General features: G+C 52.6%; 1 protein-coding gene across 5 annotated transcripts in view; it reads right to left on the bottom strand.

The window, feature by feature from the left end:
- Positions 1-2,950: 2,950 nt before the first annotated feature.
- ST3GAL3 (ST3 beta-galactoside alpha-2,3-sialyltransferase 3) overlaps positions 2,951-25,229 on the bottom strand; it is a 198,013-nt gene continuing 175,734 nt past the window's right edge. For all 5 annotated transcript variants that reach the window (XM_041127515.1, XM_041127516.1, XM_041127517.1 and 2 more), the window contains 2 exons: positions 20,860-21,006; positions 2,951-7,341 (listed from right to left, as the gene is read on the bottom strand). In XM_041127515.1, the coding sequence (XP_040983449.1) occupies positions 7,252-7,341; positions 20,860-21,006 (237 nt within the window). In that variant the 3' untranslated portion in view covers positions 2,951-7,251. The remainder of the gene's footprint in view (positions 7,342-20,859; positions 21,007-25,229) is intronic.

Here is a 25,229-nt window from a genome sequence, read left to right as displayed (position 1 = left end):
CCTGGCCGGGCGAGCCCCCCCGGGGCCGGCCCTCATGGCCCGCCGGCCCCCCGGGCCCTGCCCGCGGCGGGGTCCGGAGGCGTTCGGGCGGGCGGCGCGCCCCGGGATGCCGCCTGCCGTGTCATCTGCCCCGGCAGCGCTCAACCGCCTCGGCGCAACCTCCCCGGGCTTATATAACTCCTCGGCTGGAGCCGGGCCAGCGGCTCGATCGCCGGCTGCGCCGCGGCTGCACGCCGGCCCCGGGTCGCCCGTGGGGTCTGCCCCGGCACCCGGGTCCGTCCCCCGCCCCGCGTGGCGTTAACTACTTCCCCGCCGCACGGCAGGCCGGACCCCACGGTCCTGCGGCGGGGAGGGCCGGCCGGCGCGTGCGAGCCGCCGGCGGAGCCGGCCGCCTCGTCTTGTCTCATCTCGTCGGATTATCCGGCGCGGGGATGACAACTCCCGCGTCCCTCCTGCGGCATCACCTGCCAGGGAATGTGCTGACACGGGCGGCGCCGGCTAAGCCGTCCCTGGCGGGGACGGTGGAGGTGGCACGCGGCCCGGAGCTGCTGCCCCGGCTCTGGCGTGGCACCGCGTGGTCCCCCCGCTGCTCCCAGCACCCCCGGCGCAGGCGGCCTGGCCAGGCCTGCGGCCGTGGGTGGCTTCACACCTGCTAGCGGGACCGCGTGGGAGGGTGGGCTGTGCCGTGGGGTGCCATGGGGCCATCCGCGATGGAGCTGGCAGAGGTGATGCCCCGGGTGCCTTGGCCCAGCAGAGGTTTGGAGGCCCAGGAGCACCCCTGGAGCAGGGAATCAGCCGGGGCAGGGGACGGGGGACAGGAACAGCATCCTCTGCTTTGCCGGGCTGCAGGCTAACAGGGCTGCCTGCTTGGAAAGTTTCCGTGCAAGTGGCATGTCCTGCTCCAGGTTGCCTGGCTGTCGCCGGGGGGCTGGGACTGGCCACAGGCCTCCTCATGCAGGGGGAGCTGCCCGGGAGGGGCTGCCGACGGAGCAGGAGGGGAGGGCTGCCTCCCCCACGGACGGCCCTCGGAGCTTGGAGGCAGCCCCAAGTGCTGGCTCACCCCAGGGGTTACCCCATTCCCTCCCACCTTCCCCGTGGGCTGGGCTGGTCCTCACGTCCCCAGGGCGCAGCCGGGAGCTGCTGTGGGTGTGCTGGTGGTGGGCAGGGGGCTGTGTGGGGCATGGCACAGGGGGATATCCAGGGGACCCCATACAGGTGGGCCCACGGTGTCCCCGGTCCTGTGAATGGGGTGGCTGTGCAAAGCCGCGCGAAGCCTGGTGTCTCTTCCAGGTGTGCTCCCTTCGTGGCCGCTGCCCCAGACACCTGGGGGCCCTGGCTCCCCGCTCTGCCCCTGCCCCTGGGAGATGTGACCCTGCTGCTGCTGTCAGCCCTGCTGATGTCCTGCCAGCGGCACCTCCTCCCTGTCTACCCGAGATCACAGTGGCAGGAGGTGGCACAGCCCAGTGCTGTGCCTGAATCCGAGCACTGGTCTCTCCCCTTGGGTTCCCACAAGTATTGGCTCTGCCCTGGGGAGTGCTGAGCATGGGCCGGGCCCCACAGGGTGCTGGGGTGCAGGGCAGGGTCCCCAGCCCCACGGGGCTCCAGACAGATGGGTGACCTGCTCCCTGGCTGCCACTGGCAGCAGCTGGCACTGGCAGCACCTGCATCAGCCTGTGCTCCTGCACCCCCAGGGCTGGGATGTCCCCGTGTCCCTTGTCTGGTCTGGAATGAGCCTTGCGGGGCCAGGGCCCGCTGTGACATCTGTCCCTGAAGGTGCCACCCTTGCGTGAGGCGGGATGGAGGTGATGCGGTCCACTCAGATGGTAGGACTGAGCACGCCGTGGCTGCTGCTATGCCTGTGTGAGGCTGTGGCTCGGTGACAAAACACACGTGGGAGACAGCTGTGATGCAGACAGACCAACCAGTTGCACCGTCCCCATCTCAGCAGTGACACGGCTCCTTTGGGGACACCTGCTCCAGAACAAGTGTCCTTGTCTCTGCTGACCTGAACGTCCCACGGGCCGTCCCCATGTGCCCCAGTCCCAGGCTGTGCACTCTCCCCCTCCAGAGCCCTCCCAAGGCCAGGACGGGGCACGGGCCACCCCTGGGGCTGGCCCAGCCCGATGGCAGCGGTGAGCCTGCTCTTTAACGGCTGGGAAGAGAGGAGGGCAGGAAGGAGGGTTTGAGGAGCTCCAGCATTTCCTCTCTGGGAGGGATCTGGAACTTGCAGCCACACACCGGGGAGGGCTGCGCGGTTGCCTCTGCAGTGTCCCATCGGTGCTGGCAGGAAGCCACCCCTTGCCTTTAGGAGCTGGCGGGTCTGGCAGACTGGTCGCCCACCTGGAAGCGGCCACCCCATTCCCCCGGGTGATGGGACTGTCCCCGACTCGTCCTGTGGCTCCGGAAGCCCCGCGGCATCGCCGGGGTTTGCCGTAGGAGTTACGCTTCTCCTGCTGGGACCTGGCAGGTGTCGGAGCCAGTAACAGCCTCAGCCCCCGGCTTCCTAAAACGCTTCCTTCCTGGACGCTGCGGCGAGAAAGTCACTTGGCCGGACACCTGCCTTTGTTGGGGCCGCACCCAGCCCAATTGCTGCCGTGACCCTCGGCGGAAAGCCACCCTGCTGGCAAGGAGTCCCTGAGACTGGGCAGAGTGGCAGGCAGCCCATCCCGGGCAGGACAAGCCCCCACCCCTCTGCCCTCTGACATGACATTCGCCCAACCCGCGAGCCCCTCTCCCACCCCTCAGGTCACCTGCAAGGAGGAGCACAGCCCTCTCCTGTCCCCAGCACCAGGCCAGTGGCATCGGCCAGCTGCAGCTCCCGGCAGCTGCCTCTGGGTTACTGTGCCGGAGGAATCAGCAGTGAAACCAGGCCGGGGACAGCCCGAGCAGGGGAATCCCTCTGCCTCCCCTAAGAAAGGCCAAAGGCAGCAGAAGAAAGAGGCCAGCCAAGCTTGTTTGATAGCTTTATTGCTTCTGTGATATGACTGAATTGATGTGACATAAGCTGGCTTGGAGGAGCCTGCAAGACTCTTGCCCTCCCTGCCTACAGGGGAAATTAAAAAAAATCGGAGAAACTAAAACTAATTTTAAAAACTCATTGAGTTCTTGCATCTCAGCTTGGTACAGTACCGGCGAGTGCACTGGCCTTTGGAGCGAGTCCCTGTGCAGGCTGTGCAAAGAGCCAGTGCCCGGAGGGGCTGGGTAGTGGCCGGGTCACCCGCACCGAAGGACGCATCTCGTAATACTGCATGTGATACGCGCTTGGACTGATGGCACGTGCTGTGCTGGTGCCGGTAGAGCTCAGCGTGGCGGCCAGGCAGTCTGGAAGCCCTTGCCCATCCCTGCTGCTGCCTGTACCCAGCCTGCCTGCCCCTGTTTGCTACAGACAGACGGACAGCCCTGTCCTGACACCTTCCCCCTCTCCCAGAAGCGCCCACGCTGAGGGGTAAAGCAGCACGGCAGGGCCTCCCTGCTGCTCCCTCCCAGGAAAGGCAGATGCTGGAAGCCCAGAGATGCTGGGCTGAGGGATGCTGGGCCACAGAGGATCCCACGGCTGGCTCATGCTCCCTGGCCACGGTGCCTCCGTTTGGCACGCGTGAGCTTGAGGCCACAGCACGGCCAGCCCTAACAGGGTGAGCTGGTGCAGGGAGCCCGACGCCAGGGTGGTGGGCCCTGGGGAGGGCTGTACACCACAAACGCATGAGCAGCCTCTGCTCATGGTGTGGTCAGCGCAGCAGCAGCTCTCTGGCAGCCGCTGTCCCCCCGGAGCAGCATGTGCTGGCTGGCCTGCAGCTCCCCAGACCTGCTCTCTGCACCAGCTGGAGCAAAACCCCGCTGCGGTAGCTGGCTCCCCGACCTCCCCACACTCCCCCGGCCTCTCTCTAAGCGGGTTCCCTGCCACCCGAGTGGCCTTTCTGCACCGCAGCGCGTCAGAGGCGCCAGGCAACCCCGCTCTATATTTAGGCTGTGGAGAATTCCCCTGGGCTCTCCCTTCCGAGCTGAAAAGGTGAGTCACTGCGAGGGAGAGGCCAAGACTCACATCCGTCCCACTGACCCTGCTCTGACCTGCGCGCACCGCTCTGAGCTGGCAGGACTGCAGCGTTTCGGAGGGCGGGAGGTGGCTGCAGGTGCACACGGGGAGGCAGCCAAAGGAACGGCATCCAGGAACGAAACACAGCGCTGCGCGCTGCTCCCAGGGCTGGGGTGCACACCCCCATTGCCCGGCCATAGGGCTGCTCCGTGGGTGTGCTTGCCCCACCGCTGTCAAATGGGACAGTGAGTTAGAGGGGAGCCTTTGGACCCCAAATAACCCCCCATCCTCTCTTTCCTTCTACTTGCAGGTGGTCCTGACCCACCACAGTCACACTGGGCCATGTGCTCATCTATTCAGCCTGGGCACTTTTGCCTGGAGACCCCCACCAAGGTGGAGGGAAGGGCTTGGAGTCACCTCCCTGGACTGCAGGGACAGCTTCCCATCAGGACCTGTCTCTGGCCGTGGTGGGGAGCTGGGACATGAGGGAAAGCAGAGCAGCGGCCATGCTCTCTCCTTGGACCTGGAGCCAGTGAACTGGAAGATAAAGGTGCCCTGTAGCTTTGTAGTGTTCAATAAAGCAGACTAAATCAAATTAATGCCATCACAAGCCTCTGTTGCGGTGCTTCACCCGGGGGGTGGAGAGGAGCCCAGCATGGACACTGAAGGCTCTTCACCCCCCTCCTCCTCCTCCTGGCTTCAGCCACCTGCTCTCTGGCATCTCAGCTCACTGTAGCGTATGGATGCAGCTCATCACCCCATCACTGTCCCGGGGCTCCCACAGCAGCTGGTTAAAAACCCAGTTCAAGCACCAAGGTGGAGGGCAGATGCCCACCCTTCCCCAGCCACAATCTTGGCCAGGTCCAGCCCAGGCACCCCCACTGCCATCGTGGCAGGGACTCTACGGACGACGGTCCCAGGTCCACACTGACACACAGGAACTGCAAAGGGAGTGCCGCCTGGCAAGAGCCATGGAAATCCAGTCCCTTGGGCTCCTTGAGCAGGAAAAACAAATTGGGGGAGAATATTCAAAGGAGTATCTGCCACAGCATATGCTCAAAAACCTGCTGGAAACCTCAGCTCCCCAAGGTGGAAACTTCACAGAGCACCCTGGGGGGGAGGCATGTACCGGGGGGAGCAGGGAACACCTGGCTGGGAGGCCAGAGGGACAGCAGAAGGGACATGGGAGGGAGGAAAGGGAGAGCCTCCCAGCATCTGTCTTCTGCAGCCTGGAAGGGGCAGGCAAGCAGTAGCCATGACCAGAAGCTGGACAGGACTTGCCCCTGAGCAAGCTCCTTGGCTATGTGCACACCACACAGGAGAGGCTCCTGAGGGTCACATCCCACGCTGGTCTGTGGGCAGCACCCAGCACCATGTCCTGAGAGCTGCCTCTGCCTGCTGCCTGGTCTCAAACCATTCCATACAGTTTGCTCCTCTGCCTCACACCTGAGTCACTGCCTGCCCCTCCTGCACGTCCCCTCTGGGGTCTCAGCACCAGAGCCACAGCCCCCTGCAAGTCAGCAGGAGCAGAGGCGGCCCCGGGGAACCGTGCGAGCCCTGCTCTAAGCATCCCTTGTCCATGTTAGGGCCATGTGCGGGCCACGTTCTCCCTTGAGGTCAGAGCAAGGCAGACTGCAATCCTTGGGCTACGTCAGATGCAGCGCCAGGACCATGAGCCCAGCCAGCATCTCTCCGGCATCCCCCTCCGCTGACCCCAGCACTGGCTGGCTGCACGCCGGTGCCTCAGCACACAGGGACTTGGCTCAGGACAGTGCCCATGGGTGCAGTCCAGCACGCTCCATGCTAGGAGAGTGTGGGAGCCGATTTCCACCTGTAACCATTCCCCTGGCAATCCCCCTTCTGCCCACGCTCTCCAGGTGAATGAGACCACCCTGCTGTCCTCACACTCGGCTACGTTGCTCAGTTTATTCCAGCTCCTCTGAAATACGTATACAAATCAAATGTGCAAATACTGCATCTCGGGACCAAGACGGCAAAGGAAGGGACGCACTCCTGAGAGCAGGAGGAGCAGCAGTGCTAGAGCAGCACAGGAGGAGCTTGGAAATGAAGTGAGCAGGGGCCGAGCAGAGAGTGAGGGTTCCCAGCAGGCACCCATCTGTGCCAGCAGGCTCCATCATCACTGAGGTCACACGTCGCTTAAATAGGGAACATGATCGAGTCTTGAACATAAACATCTTCGGCGGCCTGCTCTCAAACTGTAAAGCTTCAGATCTCCGCGCAAGATCTGACCTCCTTCCAAAGAATAAATTACACATCTCCCACACAAAAATAAAGCGAGATGCTGTCCAGAAACGGTGACACCAATCTGCACGGACTCCACGGGGGCCCTGCACAGCAGGCACAAACCGAGAGGCCTGAAAGCCTTGAGCACAACGAGGCAGGCTCCTCAGTGCCGTGACAGGCAGGAAGGTGGGGAGGGTCTGCTGCAGGCAGAGAAAGCCATTCGCTCCCTGCTCCACCTTGGGGTCAGGGCAGAGGCAGAGCAGGGCAAATGGCTATGGAAAAGGCAGCCAAGTAAGTGGCTGCTGCTGTCGCCTCTACGCAGGAAGCAAGGAAAAGTGCAGAAAAACAAACCCGTGCTCATCTCCATCCAGAAGCTCCACGTGGAGAACGAGGGAAAGCCATTATTCTCCCTTCGAATTATAGCAGCACCAACGACACCGAAGTTTTGGACGGATTTGTTTTCCTGGGGAAAGGTCTGAGGCCGGTGACAACGCAGATGGAGCATGGAGAGGCCGGGCTTTTCGCAGGGCTGTGCACAAGCAGACTTTGCCTTGCACTTGGTATTTCTAGTATGATTCCAGCAGAGTTTCTTTTAAAAAATAATACTTTGTACATTCAGGCATTGCTGCCTCGGGGCAGCATCACCTCCCATTTGGCACAAATCGTTTTATTCACAAACCTTTCTTCTCTCTCCTAAGTCTTTCCTGTTTAATTCAGGACACAGAAGATCCGTCTGCAATGCAGAGTTCAAGAACTGCCCACTCAGCCCCTTGCCCACCTCCTGTCAGCTCTAGGCCTGGAGGCAGCAGATGCAACCCTCGTGCAAACTGGCAATGCGAGAGGGTCTTCCCAGAGCACCTGGGCATCTCTGTGTGTCTTCAGTGAGGTGGGATTCTTGCGGGGGGCTGCCAGTGCCTGCTCCCAGAGCTGCAGCGTGCGTCTTCGTCTCCTCCCTTGGAGGCAGTGGCTGCAGCCACTCAAATCCCACTAGTTAGGTCAGTGATGACTCGGGCTTTCACCAGCTTCCGCAGGAACTCCTTCTCCCGCTGGATGTTGTGCGTCCAGGACTGGAAGGAAATGGGAGAGACAGGAGGTCAGCAGCTATCCTGGCCAAGCATGCTCCCGTCCCCCACGTTGCGGGAGACTCCAGCTGGGGCAGGGCAGTGGCTTCTGCCAAGGAGACAGACCCCGCTGCAGACCAGAAGAGCCCTTGCAGACCAAGGGCCTTCTCTTATCTACAGCCGATGCAGCCAGCAGGGTCAGACCCATGTACCTGAGGTAGGAGGTCTTGCCGTGGGCTGCGTGAAGTTTTTTTGGCACGGTGAGATCGGGGCAACCCAGGTACCTTGGGCAGATGTAGCTGCCTACAGTGCCCTCCCAAGCCACCGCACACAAGAGTCCAAGAGCGCAGAATTAATGGTGATGTATGGTGGGGAACAGAGCTGGCAGAGAACATGGTGGCAGGACATGTTTGTACACAGCTTCCTGCCAAGGGAGGTCTCTGGGGAATGCATGGGGGTGCATGCAGCTGAAAAGCCCCAAGACCAGCCCCATCAAGGCCGGCTCTTGCCTTCTGCTAGCCCTATCAAGAGGAAATCACATGCTAAAGGTTACACTAACGCAATGCAAAGGATGAAATGGTCACATCTCCCAGCCAGGCATTTCAGGGCAGTGAGTGATTGCTATAGCTGGTGTCAGCCCACCCAGATGTGTTCCCTGCAGCAGGCTTTAGCTGTGATCACAGCATCTGCCATCACCCCCTTGCACTTAATGTGGGCATGCATTAATGAAAGTAGTAAGTGGTTTGTCTCCCTGGGGAGACCAAGGCACAGCAGGGAAAAGCAACTTTCCCCAAAATCTCCCAACAGGACAAGAATCCCAGTAAATGAATCCAGTTCTCCAGCACAGTGCTCTGGCCAGCAGGTAACCTGAGCTCTAAATAAGATCTGGACCATGATAAAATCAGTCTACAGGAGCCTCCCTGAAATGGCCTCAAACCAACAAAGCGCCAGCCCAACGAGCCCTCTGAGGGCACTCTGTCATAGGTATCTAAACCCAGTTTACCCACTGCAAAACCGTGGGCACCTGCCTGCAAAGCACTGGTTGTATCCATCACACACAATGTGCATGTGGCTCTCCCGTCTGTTGCTTGTCCTGTCCTATCCTGTCCAGGACGAGCAGCTCTCAGCCATGACTGCTGTGTGGCACTGACAGCCCTGGTCATGGTGTGCAGCCTGCTGCCAAGAGGTCCAAGGGACTGGAGGTCCCTCTCTAGATCTCCAGCACATTTGGAAATACCTCTCTTGCTGCTACTATGCGTTTACAAGCCACTTCCATCCCCTCAGTGCACAGGAATGACGACAGTTAAAGCTGCTAAGGAAAGTTCAGGCAGGTCTTATCTTGTAACCTGTGTTCAAAAGAAGTCTTTGAGTTCCTCTGCTTCCACTGACACTGTTACCTGAATGCTGCAAAGGGTGCACCAGCACTGGGAACAACAGGGCCACATGTGGTAAACTGTGCTGGTGCTCTTTGGGACTCTGAAAATGCGGAAGACCCCATCTCTAAACTGAAAAGACGTTGCGCAGAAACAACTCAGTGCTTGGCTTCTGCTAGCATAAAAGCAGAAACTGAAAACTGGCACTGGGAAGAAAGCTGGCTCATAAAAGGAAAAAAGCAGGAATTTCAGAAAGCAGCTGTGGAAGCGATGGTGGTGCAGAGCAGAGGGAGCTGGGAGAACAGGGCTGTGTGTGCCTGTCACTTGGAGCCAGAAAGCCAGGATCCCCCAACGTGCTGGAAACAGTCCCACATGTGGCATGTCAGCTGGGGGTCCCGGGCTTGGCCCCCACCACGCAGCAGTGCCTCTTCTGACAACACAGCCCCTTGCGAGGAACGCACGGCACCGGCAGAGGCAGCCAAGTGTGCACGTGTGCTCCTGCCAACAGGCAGCGAGCAGCTGTCTGCTGGCACAGAGGCCACGCTGGGAACACCAGGTCTCAATGCATTTACTTACATCTGGCTGGGCTTGTTGTTCAAAGCCCTTCTGGAGCACCAGGGAGCCTGATGTGCCTGATACGTCATAGCACAATCTGATCACTCCTTCACGTCTTTCAGCCTCATCAAACAGTATGAGAAGCCAACCGGTTTCACCCAGGGCAACCTGCTTGCGTCCCTTGGTAACTGGGGAAGCAGCCACTTCCAGGCAAACCCAAACCACCTAAAACGTCACCTCAGGCCACATTCAAGTGCCTCATATGATGGCAAGAGGAAATCTGCTTCGTGAAAGGTGCAAGTGGAGCAGGAATTTAAGTACAGGAGGTGGATAATAAAACTTTGGGTGATACAATTGCAATCTGTCACATTACGGCTAGGTCTGGCTCCAGCACTGACTGCAGGGCTGCTGGCAAGACCTATAAACCTCTGGCTGTTCAGCATCCAGGCTGCTCTATAACCTGGGCACTGCAACAAACTTCTCTCTCCAAGCAGAAAGTCACATGTAAGGGAATTCAGCCTCCCACTTGATCCATGAATCTTAGTGGTGTCCAGGGCAGTACTCTCAAATGTTTTGTGGCTGAATGTAAGACCACAGAGGAAAAGGATTCCCTGGTGAGGATGGGCTTTCGTCCCTCCCAAAGAGCACTAGCAGGGCGCTCGGTGTGGTGCTGCTCCCCCCACACCCGACAGCAACGCAGGCAGGGGGGATGAGGCATGTCTTCAACACCAGCTCCAGTTACTGATTACAGGAGAGGGACTCACCCCACTGACAGACAGAGCTAATCAGGCGAAGGAAGCTGCATTCCAGCACCAGCAGCAGCAGTGGGGAGAAGAGCCAGAGCAGAATTCTCAAAAATGCCAGAGAGAGGCAGGCACCTCACTCCCATTGCCCCAACAGGGGAAAGGCAACAAAATACACCCTAAACTCCAGCAGGTTTTAGGGTGTATACACCCTAAATAGCACCCTGGATAGCACAGCCCGGGTAGCACACACTGCCAGCAGGACTTGGCAGGCGAGAGGGCTCTGTGAGCTGGCTACAGGGTCTTGTGAAAAGCCAGGTCTTGGCAGGCTCAGGTTTGCTTTGGGGCCAGGACCACATTATGGCTGTTGTAAGGGGAAGTTCTCTTTTGCCACCCCTCACTGGGTATGCCAAGGTGCTCTGTGTAACCAAGCTTGCAGGCAAGTTGTCCTGGAAATCTTTCAGCTGATGCAGTGTCCTGAGCTGCATCAGGATGATAAGAAAGAGGCAACGGTCTGGCCACCTGCGTCCCCACAGACAGGGTTGTGCTGTCAGAGTGCTCATTTTGACAGTTGAAGCAGAGGACTGTGAGCAGGACCTGTGCCTGGAGGATGATTACATGAGGCAGCTGCAATGCTGGTGGTTTATTCCTGCTACTCCTGCAAAGAAGCCTTTTCCTGCCCACGGATGCTGGATGCACTTTGGCTGCACTGGCAAGATGCTCACTGTCCCTTCTGACTGCTTTGACCTTCTTCCCGTGCACACCGAGCCATTACTGCCTCATTTCCTATTCCTGTACGTGGGATTGTTCACATTCACAAACCTCCTGCCCCAAGTCCTGAAGCTAAACCTCAGCATCGCAAGCAGAAAATTCCAGCTGTTCTCTCGTGAATCTGCACCTCCAGACAGCAACGGAGCAGCTCGCAGCACTCACTGCCACCTCCATCTTCTTGTCCCTGCACGTCACCACCACTGCTGCTCCTGCAACCTGGCAGACTGGCTCTGCCCTCTCCCTGCTCCGCCGCTCGCATCGAGCAGGCGTCGGTACACCTTCCACTTGTGCAAACAAAGGGGCTGCTTGTCTGAGCCCACAGCCAGAGTAACGAACTTCTGGGAGTTCCAATAGGAACGTCGCAGGAGGCTCCAGAGCCCTTCTTGTTCTTTGGGGATCAGGCTGGGATTTCCTTTGCTTTGGGTCTTTCTCTGAGTAGTGGATGTGTGCTCTTTTCAGCAGAGAGAGAGAAGCAGCAGGAGGAGACTCGCTCTGCAAGCACATGCACTGTTATGGCTGTCCATCCCAGAGAGGTGGCAGTGGGTCTGATCATTTGGTCACAGTTGTTAGATCAAAATTTATCATCAGTTAAAGCCACCTTTCAGGGTTATGCAAATGCAGCAGCCCCAAACCACCCGTCCTTTTTTTCTTGACAATTCCATGAGGAAGCACACAACATTCTCTGTCCCTTCAAGAGAAGGCAAGTAGAATATTTTAAGACTAGGAAAATGTTTCAGAGACCAACCCAGGAGGAAGGAAGGTAAGCTCCCCATCTGTAATCAATTACAATCAGGGAATGCCTCAGCTTCAGAGCACATTAGTCATATCAAGTATATTGCAATATCTTAAAATACAGGAAGATTTAATCAGAGAGAGTGAAGTCAATGAGGAATGCATTCAAGAAAAACAGAAAGTTGTAAAGCAGGAGGTTTCTCAGTTCTGTTACATCCTCTGTATTTCTGCAGGTCAGCAGCATTTCTCCCTCAAAACCTACACAGAAACCACAGCAGCAGCAAGAAGTGCTACTTCACTGGTAGCAGTCGGTTTCCAGTCTCCTCCAGTGCCAATTTATCTCTGCCTTTAACCTCCGCTGCCTTGTCTCTAGAGCTGCTTATTTTTCATGATTCTGCTGTGCCCACGCCCTTGCTCTGGTCCCGACATGGTGACCACGCACACTAGGTGTTTTGTGGCCACCCAAGCAGCAGTTTCACCTCCCAGTGCACCTCCCATGACCCCAGTGCCCTGCCTCGTTCAGGACCCGTTGCCCCCTCCTCAGTCCATCACCCCAGACTGCCCCGTCTGCCTGCACCCCCTCGGCAGTCACAAGTGCTGAAACATAAGGGAGGGCTGGGCACCCTCCTTTTTTCATGTTTAGGAAATTTACTCACAGCTCCTTTATGCCCAGTCATTCTTCTATCAACCTGAAAATTTGAACAGCTCTTTTAGCTCCTGCTTATTCTTAATACATACAGAGAGAGCAATTGTATCTCTTCTCAGTCTTCATTTTACCAAGCTAAACAAGCCATGCCTTCCTTCTACCAAAACAGGCTGTTCATTTCCCCTATGAAAACTGGGAAATTTCCCAGAAGTGTAGTAGCTCCCTCTGTCCCTATTTACCCCAAATTTACTTCTCGTGAACCAGAAAAAAGGCTCACCATTGCCTCATGCAGAGACAATTCTCTCTCTCTACAAGTCTTTTTCTCTAGTCTTTCCAGAGCTGTATTTGCCTTTTTTTCCCACAGTAACAGCCTGGCATGCTGAATTATCCTGTGATTTATTTGTACCTATCTAAGCACTTTCCTTCTCCACCATTGCCAAATAATGCTATCCCAGCTTAAAGTCAAAATTTCTGGTATTGCCCCGAACAGCAAGACCTTCCATTCATACTCTTAGGTTTCATGCCACCCAGTTTACCCCTGTTCTCAAGGTGTTCATGGTCTTCCTGGATGGTATTTTGATCCTCCCTTGCATTGACCACACCTGGTTTTGTCTCATCACAAATTCCACTTGCACACCATTGCCTTCTGTGCCAAAAATCATTAAAGCAAACACTGAACATGACCTCCTATGGGGAAACTCCCAGCCGTCCGCTCAGAGCTGCTCTTTGTGTTCTTCTTTAGAGAGACTATTCACATACAGGTGTTGCACCAAACCGTAGCTTCTGAAGCTTAACTAATAATATCTCACATGGCACACTATTGCACGCCTAAGTGAACTTCAGACAGACTGGGCTACCACACTTCCTCTGTCCCCAGAATGATTTTTTTTTTTAATCAAATAAAGATATTAAATTGGTTTTTGTAACCTGCCTTTGGTAAATCCATGTTGTGTTTGCTTTTAGGATTTAATTATTCTTTCATTTAAACTTTGCTCTGAAGTTCTAAATAGTACCTCTGAGGTCAGATTAAGAGGTCTGAATTTGACAAGATTATTTTCCTTGCCTCGCTCCGATCCCCCCTAAAAAGAAAGGAAGAAGAGGTATTATGTCCACTACAATCTAATCCTGTGGAATCACGTGCAACCTGATAGATTTATTGAGGACCTTTTCCTCTGGACTTGCAGCTTAATTGGCTCAACAGCGCAGCAGCTGGAACAGAGATCTCTCAGGCTCTCACACCTAGTGCATTAGCTTCAATGGCTTTTGCCTTTCACTGCTGACCCGGTAATTTTCTGTTTCTATGAATTTCTCACCATAAGCCACCCTTTCCCTCACGTTCATCATATCACCCTTATGGAGGTAATATATTCATTCATGTGGTTCCCATTTTTGGCTCCTTAATCCCTACGCCTTCTGCTTCCTTCACCTCCCTGGATGCCAGAGCCCTGGTAATTCTTTCCTTGTTTCCATATTATTTGTTTGGCAGTGGGACTGTCCAGTGTTTGTTTATTTTCCTTTGCAAGATCTAATTCAACTTGACTTTTGCCAGTTTCCCCTTTATCTCTGTCCGTTCCAACCATCAGGGGTAAGGTCTCCTGATGCTCTCCCCCACTTCTCTGTTACTTCTAACACCACCTTCGAAGCAGTTATTTATGAAGTTATGCCTACAGCCTTTTCCTGCCAGTTCCCCCCTTGCTGCAAACATGAATTGCAGATAATTTTTGCACTTTTCACAAAAAAGATTCCAAGGCTACAACGAGTCCCTGAGTTCTTCAGTGCATCTGCTTTTGGTAGCCCATTTCTCCTAGTCTAGGCCTAAATTCAGGGAGGTCAGAGTCTGCACACACGTCCCAATTCCACTGAGCACCCCACCAGTACTGCTGAGTAACACCCCACGGTGGGGGTACAGCCCTGCTTATCAAGCTCCCTCCTTTTGGAAGAAAAATCTGAGTTATAACATCCCTTCTGTTGCCTTTCCATTTAATTTAACCATGAAGGCACTTGATCAAATGCTATTTCCTAAAATGTCCCTCTGCAAGGTCTTCATGCCTGGTAAAAACAGCTCTGAAAGGCCACCAGCTCTTCTTGTGCCCTCACAGTTGGTGAGAAGAACTGTGCTACCTACTGCATCTGGGAATACCTGGGCTCTCCCCTTGACAGTACTACTGGTTCCTACTGTACATCCGTGACAGTGCGATTTCTGCTGGTACCTAGCACCCCTCCAGAGGTCTGTGTTCAATGTTGGGGTCAGCAGCTGGGCTCTAGCACACCCCTGTAGATCTTTTACTGTCTTCTCCTACAGAGATCTTGTCCAAATCCTAGTTCTGTTTTTGTCCATCCTACAGCCTTACCTTCCTTGCTGTTATGAGTGCACAGTGGTACCCCACGAGTGTTACCGTACTTCTGTCCTACTGAAAGAGACAATACCTGTGCTCTGGTCGTGACTGCTAGTCCATCAATCTTTTCTGGATTTCTACTCCATAGACACACAGTCCTTATGCACAGGCACAGCATGTGAGGCCTTCGTTCAGCCAAAATGCTGTCAGACAGGTGGCTTTTAAACAAAGACAAAAATGTATAAACCTCATCAGTCATCACTGCTGGCCCCAAGAAAAAGCACTGCCCTTTCAGAGGTCCCCCTGCCCCAGCCCCTAACCTCCCTCTCCAAAGCTGACCTCCATTTCAGTCTGCACCATTCCGTGTACTCCAATTGCAATTCATCAGCCAGGCTCGAATAGCTGTGTTTTTAGTCTATAAATCACCAGGCTAGACATCTGCCCGGCTTTCAAAGGAGTTTTGTTCTTCTTGTTGGCTACCGCAAACTTTAAGGTACTTGGAAGCCTGAAGCAGCCCAACCACCCCCTCCCAAGCAACTTGTGTTGATTTAAAATGCAAAGGACGGCTTCACAGAGAGAGCCCAGATGATGATAAAGCACTATTGTTTGTGTCTTTATGGGCCGAGACTCCAAACTTGATGTTTGCGGATTATTCTGAGAGGTAGCTGCTGGCGGGGAGAGACAGAGACAAAGCTGTGTGTCACTGCGTGCTGCAGGCCACCTCCCCTGGCCCTTGAGACAGCCCTTACACAGGCTGAATAAGAAGTGTTACAAGATGGTGTCCTCCAGCATCCCACAAAGACCTGCTGGGGAAGCGGAGCCAATGATCAGAAAGAAGCCATCAAAGGCAGTCGCACCACCTCCCCCTCGGGTCAGGCAGCAAGTCACTGAAGTGCCGGGCACAGCTGTATCAAAGGAGCTGACACCTCCAACAACATCGGCGCTGCGCTTGATCTGCTTCTACAGCAAAAAGGAGACAAGTCAGCAGCTCCACCGAGCGACACAAATGCCACAGAGGGGCTCTGGATGGATAAGGGTGGCTTTTAACCACACATTCTCCATTTTTACTAACTGCAAGTGTGTGAGGCAGTCTGCAGCCAGCTGCTGAGAAGACACCTCGGGGTGTTCCCTCTGTGGCATCTGAGGTGACTCCTTGCTCGCATCCTTGCTCCTGCAAGAAATGACCAGGAGACTGAAGCCCACCTCTGGATCACGAGGCTGGGGAAGGCTGTGTGCTATGGCAGGGCAGGTGGAAGAGGAATACTTAGGGAGCCAGTCTTGTGCTTCGTTCCCACGATTTAGCACGGCCTCCTGCTCTCTCAGTTTCATCAACTCATGTTTTCACTATTCTAAACACTGTCACCTTCCCATCCTGAAACAATTTCTGCCTGAAACACTAGCCTGTTTTGCCATTAGCAATGAAGGTCTATTGTAATCCTTACGGGCAGGTACACTAATTTTTTTATCCAGAAAAGCCTTCACTCCATTTAAAAATTATTCCCTTTTTCCTCACCTCCATTTCCATGTTTCCTTTGCTATGTTTCCAGTGGATCTGACACTTCTGCATTAATAGAAGACAGTGACCTGTGATAAAAATACACTTTTATGGAGTGCTTGGGCAGGAAGCATTACAAGACCTGAGCAAGAAATAAAAATACAATAAACTATCAAAATTCAGCTCTGATGGACTCACTGCCACAAAAACAGAAACAAGTGAGCAGACACCTTGGCAAAGACTCAATCATTTTCTGTACAGCATTCCTGGAAGCAGCCAAGGGTTGAAAGCTGTTGCAAAGTTACTGGGAATAGGGAAAATAGTAACTGAAGGGGGATGACACACTTGGACGTTCTGCAATTTCTAAGTTAAAACAAAGAGACAGGATCAGAGCTGAAAAATCACTGATGAAAGTTTACACAACAGCACCGGGTCTATTGGGCAGCCATCTCCCAGAGACCAGTAGGCTGTCTTCATAGCACCCAGAACCCCCCTGCTGGAGTGCAGGCCAGGGACTCTGCACCCCTGGCCCTGATGGGGAGAAGATGAGAGATGAGGGGAGAAGGTGCTGGGCAGCAGAGCTGGGATCGAGGGGCGGTTTTGCCCCGCAAGCATTGATCTTCCAGCTCACAGCCTGAAACTGAAAGCACTGCACCAGTGTGCTTTCAGCTCTCCAGAGCACACTTATGAACAGAAAAGGGTCCTCTCCACCAGGTCTGCCTGGATGTACCATGGCTGGAATACACTGAGCTACCCAGGACAGAGGGTAAGGAAGCTGTCCAGGACTAAACTGGAGAAATTTACTCTCATGAACATTCACAAGCACGGAATCCATATGCGTTTTGCAGCCATGCTACTGACCAGAGTCCCAAGACCATATACTTCCCCTTGACTGGTAACACTGATGAAGTTCCAGAGCATCTGCCTCATCGCAGAGCCTTTTCCTTTGGGGCAGTAAATGCCTGCCCAGCCCTTGGGAGTCGGAGATACTGGAAGAGGCAGCGGAGGCAGCTGCCTTCTGTGGTAGCAACAGTAGCTCAATCTTGGACCTCGAGGGCTTTTACCCCTGCAGGGAAAGCAAAGACTAAGCAAAACTATACACTGAGTCTGCCTGTTTCTCCTCTTGGAAATTCAGCCACCAGTCCCACAGAGCAACAGGAAAAATCACATTAATTTCCACAGAGATTTTATCACCTCAGTCTTGGCATGGGAGAGGCATCTCCGCCCAGCTCTGAGCAAGAAAGTGCATTTTGCTGGCTTTTTTTATGTAATCAGAACAAATTCCTTGGAGATGAGTCACACAGTTTCAAGAGTGTCCAGAGAGATGTCAAGCAGGCCTCAAGTGTAAATCAGTGACACACCTTGCTGAGAGGGTGCACGCTCGCTGGCAGGCCCTTTCCCCCTGTGGACACCAGGCAAGGGAAGGGGCTCGATGGATGTTCCCAGGGAGGCTCCCATGAGCCGCACACACACATGTGGCACCTCCAGACCCAGGACACTGCTGGTGTTTACATTCTCTCTGTAAAGACAGTGATGGTTTCAGGGTGGAGCTGGAGTGCTTCCCTGCAGCTGCTCTCCAGGCTTAAACACTGCAGATTTTTGGTTATTCAGGCTGCAGGAGCCTGGCAGTCAGGGAAAAGATTTCAACTTCAGAAATAGAGGTTCTGCCCCACCAAAGCCTCGTCAAACTGCAGGGGTTCCTGCCTGGGATGTTTGTTATGGTGGAACAGCTGCATCCCATGGCAGCTGTTTCAGTGCTGTGATGTTGCTACGTTAAGCAAACCTGTTCCACTCCCTTGTCCGGGAATGAGTACTCCAGCCTCCATAGGTCTGCAGGCCAGACAGAGGACAAAGACGATACCTGCGTAATTTCAAGGCATAGCCTGCTTTAGCATCTCCTTTAGAGGTTGAAATGTAGAGGAGGACCAGGAAGAACTAGACCCAGACGCAATCCCAGAGGTCCAAAGTAACACTGAGGAAAATGCTGTGGATGCTTTTGGGCCTTTAGGTATCAAAGCAGATGGAACAGACAAAAACATTGGTGGAGCTTGGCTCTGGGTCAGTCTTCTTCCACTAATGCCAAGGGCAAGGCTTGGCACAACGTATCAATGCAGGCCAGCCTCCCGATTTGCAAACCACATGCAGTTCTCTCTTCAAGCAGGGTGTGCAGGGCGCTGCCAGTGTAGAGTGGGGCAAATATCCATTTGTGTGTTCTTTGAGTGCAACTGCAGAAGACAAAACCCAACTATTACGGCCTTCACCTTTCAACTTCACCCTCAGGTGACTAACAATTACCAGCTACCATTAATATTAAATGGGAGAGAAAGAAATGCAATCCTCTCTCTGCTCTTCACATTCCACAATATCACAAACAATTTGTCCTATTGGGAGGGGCAGAGGAAGGAGGAGCATTAATTATTGATACTTGGGAACAGATGGCTTTTCTTGTACCAGGGCAGCGAAATGTAAGAGGAGCCTGTGGGTGAGGATGTGAGGATTAGATGGGCAGACACATATCAGATAACGAGCCTTCAAGTGGAACAGGAACCTTCCTCCTAGGACCAGCTCCACTGGCCCGCAGAGCTCTCAGCAACAGCCCCGGCTGCAGAAACAAATCCAATGACATCTGAATTAGTGAGGCTTCACCAGAACCTTTCAACGCTCTCTCACTTCTGTACAGAACATCCTGGACATGATGACTGACAGCTTCCAGACAGCAGAGGCTTGACAAACCAGACACCAATTGGTCTCTCTAGGAGACCCTACTGGTTGTATTTCACATGTTCATCCTCATCTACTGTCCTGTGCCATGCAAGGTTTATTCCTGAGACCACATAAGGTGTCCAAGAGTGACTCCCTCCTGTCTTCCACTGGCTTCTGCATCCAACTCAGGGTGCTGGGCTCCAGAATCAGAGATCCAAGTGATCTGGGCCAGTGACTTCAACCAGAGACTCTGTCATCCAACTCTTTTTGCCAACTTTTCCTATTGATCCATATAAGGATCAGGAGCAAGACAACTTCATTCTTGTCAGCTCCTGTGTAGGTGTCCTTGAGGTCAGAGACATTTACCAGGTTGCAAAACAGGCTTGGCACAGGACACCCACTGTGAGTGTCCCCATGTCCAAGAGCAGACCATGGGACTGACATCCTTATGAGACAGGAGGAACAAGGGGGCAAGAGTGATTCTCCACCAAAGGCAGCTGATTCACCAGAGTGCAAACAGTGGCACTACAGAGACAAAAGCTTCTCCTGAAACTTTCATTAAGAGTCTCTGTATCCACTGCTGGAGCCAGGCATCCGCATCTGTTTTCACTTTGGTGTACTTGTGTGTTTGCTGGAAGACTAAGGAACCAGCTGTACTGACTCAGACCTGGGCCTGGGTAGCCCAGGGTCCTGTCTCAAGCAGTGGTTATAAGCAGATGCCCAGGGAAGAGTCAGAGCTGGGCAAACCAACAGTGATACCTCCTCTACTACTGCAAGAATGATATTCCTCAGCTATTTTCCATTCGGAGATCTTACAAGCCAGACACCAATTCTGTACATAGTGACTCAATTCACTCTTCCTCTTTGGACGTACCCTTTAAATCCTGTAAATGGGCACACACTTTCCCAGCCAGGACTGATTAAATCCATGGTTATTCCACTGAGCAAGGCAGACTTTCTTGCTACCTCCAGAGGCCCAGAAGGCACCTCAGGACCACAACGTCCAATCCCTTGATATATTGGGGACCTCCTCACAGTCTTTACCCAAACTCAGTTTGTTCTCTTGGCCTCTGCTAAGAGGTTGTTCCGAAGCCTCATTACTCTGATAATTAGACATGCTATTCTCATTTCTCAAGCTGACTAATCACTGATTTCCAACTCCTCTCAGTCTGCCTGGGGTCATGCAGCCTGCAGCCTGTGAGAGTCCTAAGACACGTACAATCTTGTGATTTGGAAAAACACAACTTCCCAGCTTCCCTCCTGGCCTGGATCAGTGGCAAAGTGCTCGAGGTGAACAAATGCCAAGTGCCAGGAGACAGCTACTGTCCACGAACAATAGAACTTTTCACAATGTGGAGCAGGATGGAGAAAGTTTCCCTATCTTGGCGCCAGTGAAGAGGGGGAAGCAACCTTAGAAAGACCTGGGCCACATCTGTCCTGGGAAAGATTGAGCTCTACCAAAAAAGCAGCAAACCTTCCCACTACAGAAGCTTTGATCAGCGTCCAAGTTTGCTCTAGTTTGGTACGGGAAATGGACAAACCTGAAAGAGTGTCTTTATACTGCTGCATTATACCAACACGAGAGCTTTTGTTCCTCTAAAAATGCTGTTCTTCTCACTGTGATAGTACCACAAAATGTTTCTAATGTAGATCTGGCTTTAAAGAGCAGTCTCCACAGAACCATGATGTGTTTACACTAGCTAACTGCTGCTGAACAGTCAGCTGAGAGCTAACATGCATGGGCTAATCTCACCTCCCCCACATTTCACAGGGGCTAAGAAGGGGATCATCTAGCAAAAGAAGCCTATGGATTAGAGAGCAATACAATGGATCAAAAAGCAGGAGGAGGCCACATCTTTTCAACCCCAGAGCAGAATTGCTCCCTTTCACCCTACTCAAGTTAACATTTACGTGAATCTTTTCTCTGCTGCTCGAAGAAGGAATCACATTATATACACATTCCAGAGAACTTTTCCCAGCAGAAATAACCATTTTTAACACACATTGCGCTTGGGAGAATGTCTAGAATTTTACAGGCAAATGCATGGGTGGAGCTGTGTTTTGACCCATACAGGAAAGCTGTGAGTTGACATCACCATCCCAGTCAGGCTCTGGAGTCAGGGCAGTCGGCGGGCTTGGGAGGAAGATGTGCTTGGCAGGAGCTCCCTACCTCTTTGATGGCAGACATCTTGATGTTCTCATAGTAGTGCAGCGGTGCATTGGGTGAACTCATGTCATAGCCAAACCCAGCTACCGCCACCTCATCACAGTTGTGGAGCGCCATGGTTATTGCTACGCTTCCCAAGGTGGGGATGTTCTGAGAGGAGAGAAAGCAGGAATGGAAGTCATTAGCAGGTTGCCATTTCTATAATCAAAGATTTCCTCTTATTGTCTCTGCTCACAGGGGCACTGCTGCTGCTAAGCAGAAAATCAGGAACAGGGTATTTGGCTATATCGGCACATCAGCTGCCCAGTGCCATCATGCAGGGTCAATAGCCTCCCAACTTATAAAGAAAATCATATGTTAGCTAGCTTCCTGCAAAGCATCTAGCACAAAAGCAGCAGCTCTCATTTGAGAGTCTATGACCTGACTCTCCGGGGGAGTATTGCAGGGCAGAGGGATTAATGCAAATGGTCAGACTCCCCTTCCACAACTTTGCTATCCTGAGAATGGGGCAGCAGACGACCTGGAGGATGAATCACAGTGGATACGTTAGTTTTCTGAAATGAAAACAGACGTAGATACTGGGTTACAATTCTATGCACGTTGCTGGCTTCCAGCTAGGCTGAGGAGGAATACTTATCCCAAACAGCCCACCACAAAGGAGCAGAAGTGAGGAACAGTACAAACTCTTTATTTTACTGATGGCAAAAGCAGTTTAAGGAGGCTGTTAGACAGCTCTGGGAGATGGAGATCAGGCAGACCCAGTCAGCAGTGTGCACTGAGACCCCTTCCTTTGCTCAGGAGCACCCTTCCAGGCAAAGGGCACTCTGGCCTGTGCCATACCCACCCTTCCTAGCCACAGCATACTGGGAAGACAAGGAGCAGTGGGAAGCCAGTCAGAGATGGGTGCTCGCATTCTGAGGAGGGACACCCCAACTGGCCTCTCCCGTCTGCTGACCAGCCATTTGCACCGAAGTCCAGCCTCAGCCCTTCCCATTTCATATGGCTTCTGCCGAGGCCCTGTGACAGTGGTGCTGTACAGCTGCAACTCCTCTTGTGCGTTCAGATGAACATGACCGCTGTGATAGATGAGTGCTCCCAGTGCAAAACCCTAGCTCACAGACTGTTCTAGCTCCCCTTTAGGCAGACAAATCCAGAGGTAGTGTTAACCCAGCGGCTAGGGAGAGGCTGAGAAATCCACCCACATATCTTATCTTCATTTGTAGAGCATCCAACATTGGCCATATCAAAAGCTTCACGAATTCAGAGGACATGCTCAGACAGTCACCAAGGGTGACAGCCTCTTAGCTGAGATGTAGAAACCAGCTGCACGCTTATATTTTGCATTTAAAACGGTTTACCCTGAACCGGTGAGCAACGCTATTGCACGTCACCTGATGTTTGCAACAGACTGGGAACACAATGTTTTGAGTTTCTGCCGCTCATTCAAAGGAACCAGCTTTTGGCAGCACACTACCTTGCTCACTTCTGATCACCTGACCAGTCCCAAGACCAACATTTTCCAAGCAAAGAATGCCACCCATACCCTAGCTGAGATGTGCAGAGCTGGGAGCACAACACATGTGCTATGGAGAACTCCAATACAGTGCACTGGAATTACACTAATCTGAAGACAAACATGCAAAAACTGCTTATGGCTAAATCAGTGAGACATCAGATTAAAACATTTGCAGTGCAACTGTAACAGTGCACATCTGAAATGAAAAGACTTTACTACATCCTCCTGTGCCAGCTCCAGATGTTAGGAAAAACAGCAGAGTCATTTTGTTCTCACTGCTTAATTTCAATTGACCCATACTAGACAGCAACATTCATAAAAACAGTATTGTTTTTATTCTGGTTACTTTAGTTAATTGTTAATTCACTTGTAGCCATAAAATATCAAGGAGGGGTTTAAAAAAAATTGAAAAAAGTTTATTAGGCAAGGATAAGAAAATTGTCCCAAATTTCAAAATATGCAAGAACATCCTGTCTTCCCAGGCATGGCAGTTCAAATTCAGATATTCCCAGCTTTATGTTTTACATAGGAGATGACATTCGGATGTCACTGGAATTGCATCAGCTGGTAAGTGGACTTGCCACAAAACCCTTTCCCTCAGCTGAGCTGTAGTTACAGTGTCCAAAACATAGTGAGTAAATGGTTACGTCCTTGAGAATGTGTCGTTGTTGGGAATACGACTGCGTTAACACCACCCACACTTGCACTGGGCCCATTCCCACGGTACAGCTCAAGGGAGACACAGGGTCTTTCCCTGGAGGGAATTTCACTGGCCAAGTTAACATTTAAGAGCTAACTTTCTAATGTGAGTCTTACAAACCACAGAGAATTAATCATACTACCCAACCTTATGGGAGGACTGCCAAACGACCATAACTTTCTTTCAAGCATATTCTTATTTCTGTTTGGAGAATAACAGATTACAGAAATCAAAAGTGAACTTTCCCTTGGTCACCAAATATCTGCCTGATTTTATTCTACATATAATACCTCCAATGGCCTTTATGGAAAAATAGGAGATAATTTTCTCATCTGCTTCTGTTCTTCAGTAGTTCCTGACATGCCAGTACCTCAGTACTGCCTGCTTCTCTCTCAAAAATGATTAAAATACCAAAGACTACCAAAGACTTCCTAATCTCTCAGATTGTAGTAGATGTATCTGGTTTGGCTCCTATGACTATCAGAAATTCACATGCTGTCCTTAGTAAAATAGTTTTGTGTTACCCTAAAATCACATTCAGAAACTGATGATCTGATGGCAGTTTTTAATTAAATTATGCCTTATTTATGTTAGCACCCTCCAATACTACGGTAGCTACAGCCTAATGCGTGTGTCGCCCTTGAAGACAGAGATCAGCAGCCATTCACACCTTCACTGCTGAGATGCAGCCTCACGTCCCACTGCTGCAGGCAGAACCCTGTGGGCTAGAGAGGATCGTCTAGAAAATATTTTAAAAATTATTATCCCTGCTATTCACTGAGGGCAATAACTGTTAGGGCAGCACGGGGGTGCCTGCAGAGCCCACGCTTAGTAAATGGCGTGGGTAACAGCACCTGCTAAGAGAAGAACATGAGTACAAACTGTGTGTGCACCCACATGCGCCTGGATCAAATACACATAACTGGGCATTTGTTCCAAACTGCTTACGTTAAAGAAGAAGCAACTATAAAACAGATTAAACAGTAACTGGGGAATTAGAGAGGCTTGAAAAAAAAGGAGCCAGCTTGAACAGAAGTATAGAAGAAGAATGATTGCTGGTTAACTACATGTCATTAGTAAGTCAATGCAGCGCTTTGGTCCTGATTTGGTTTAAACTATAGAAACTGAGTGGTTTTCTCCTGTCACGGCCTGCTGAGCTTCTGCTACTCCTCCCCTCTGTTGAAAATGAAGCACTGCCTCATGTCCAGCATGCAGCACAGGAAAGAGAAGGCCCTGTAGGATCTAGGGATGTGTCCCAAGCTGTGCTGCACAGAAACCAACTCAGCAGCATTCTCAGGTCCAGAGGAAAGGGCTCTCCTATCCTCTCAGCAAAGAAGTGGCAAATGAGAGGGAACACGTATCAGAGAGAGGAAACGGGTTAGAAGTATTCTCTGGCTGCATCTACACAGCTTCCAAGCTCTCCTGATTGTACACAGGCATATAAATTTGTTTGCTGCTAAGCTCTAATCTGCACCTAATGAATCATGTACAACCTTCAGGGCAAGCTGGGGGACAGATCACTCCAAAAGAAGTTAGGCATCATGGACATGGCTGTGCCAAACCTGGCTTGCTATGCCCTGCACAATGCGTCAGTGCAATCTCACCACACACACCCTGGTGCCGTGCCCCAAAGACATACCAAAGCAACCACCACACCTCTTGCATTGAGTTATGAAAACAAAACTCTCTCAAACAACTAAGGAGGCCTCATGTTCTTCTAGGCCATTGCTAAGGAAAAAACCCAAAATCCCAACATCCTGCCTCAGGAATAACAATCTGGGTTTGGACGAGCTCAAAGCCTGTCTTCCTGCTCATGGCCCTCTATGTGCCTGGGTACTCCTGTCCACCAAGCAATGCTGCTTTCAGCGAAATGGTTGAAGAATGGCAGCACAACAGTGGCCAGTGCCGAGGCAGAAGCCTCCTGGGATGCCTCCCAGCTGCACAAAGACTGGCCAGTGCAGGCTAGGCCATGGCATGGGGCTGCCTGGAGTGGCCCAGCAGGACCGCTGCTCCAGATGTAGCCATGATGAGTTTCCGACCTGAACTGGTGCCCACCAGTCAGGGAGGGCTGGGAATGGCAAGACCCCAGAAAGCATTGGCAGTTCCGTGCCACAAGCCTGGAACTTGGCCTTCCAAGCTCTGTACCCCCTACTGTGT

The sequence above is a fragment of the Aquila chrysaetos genome, chromosome 12 (genome assembly GCF_900496995.4).
Source record: "Aquila chrysaetos chrysaetos chromosome 12, bAquChr1.4, whole genome shotgun sequence".
Lineage (NCBI taxonomy): Eukaryota > Metazoa > Chordata > Aves > Accipitriformes > Accipitridae > Aquila > Aquila chrysaetos.
This window is presented reverse-complemented; position numbering and strand designations above follow the sequence as displayed.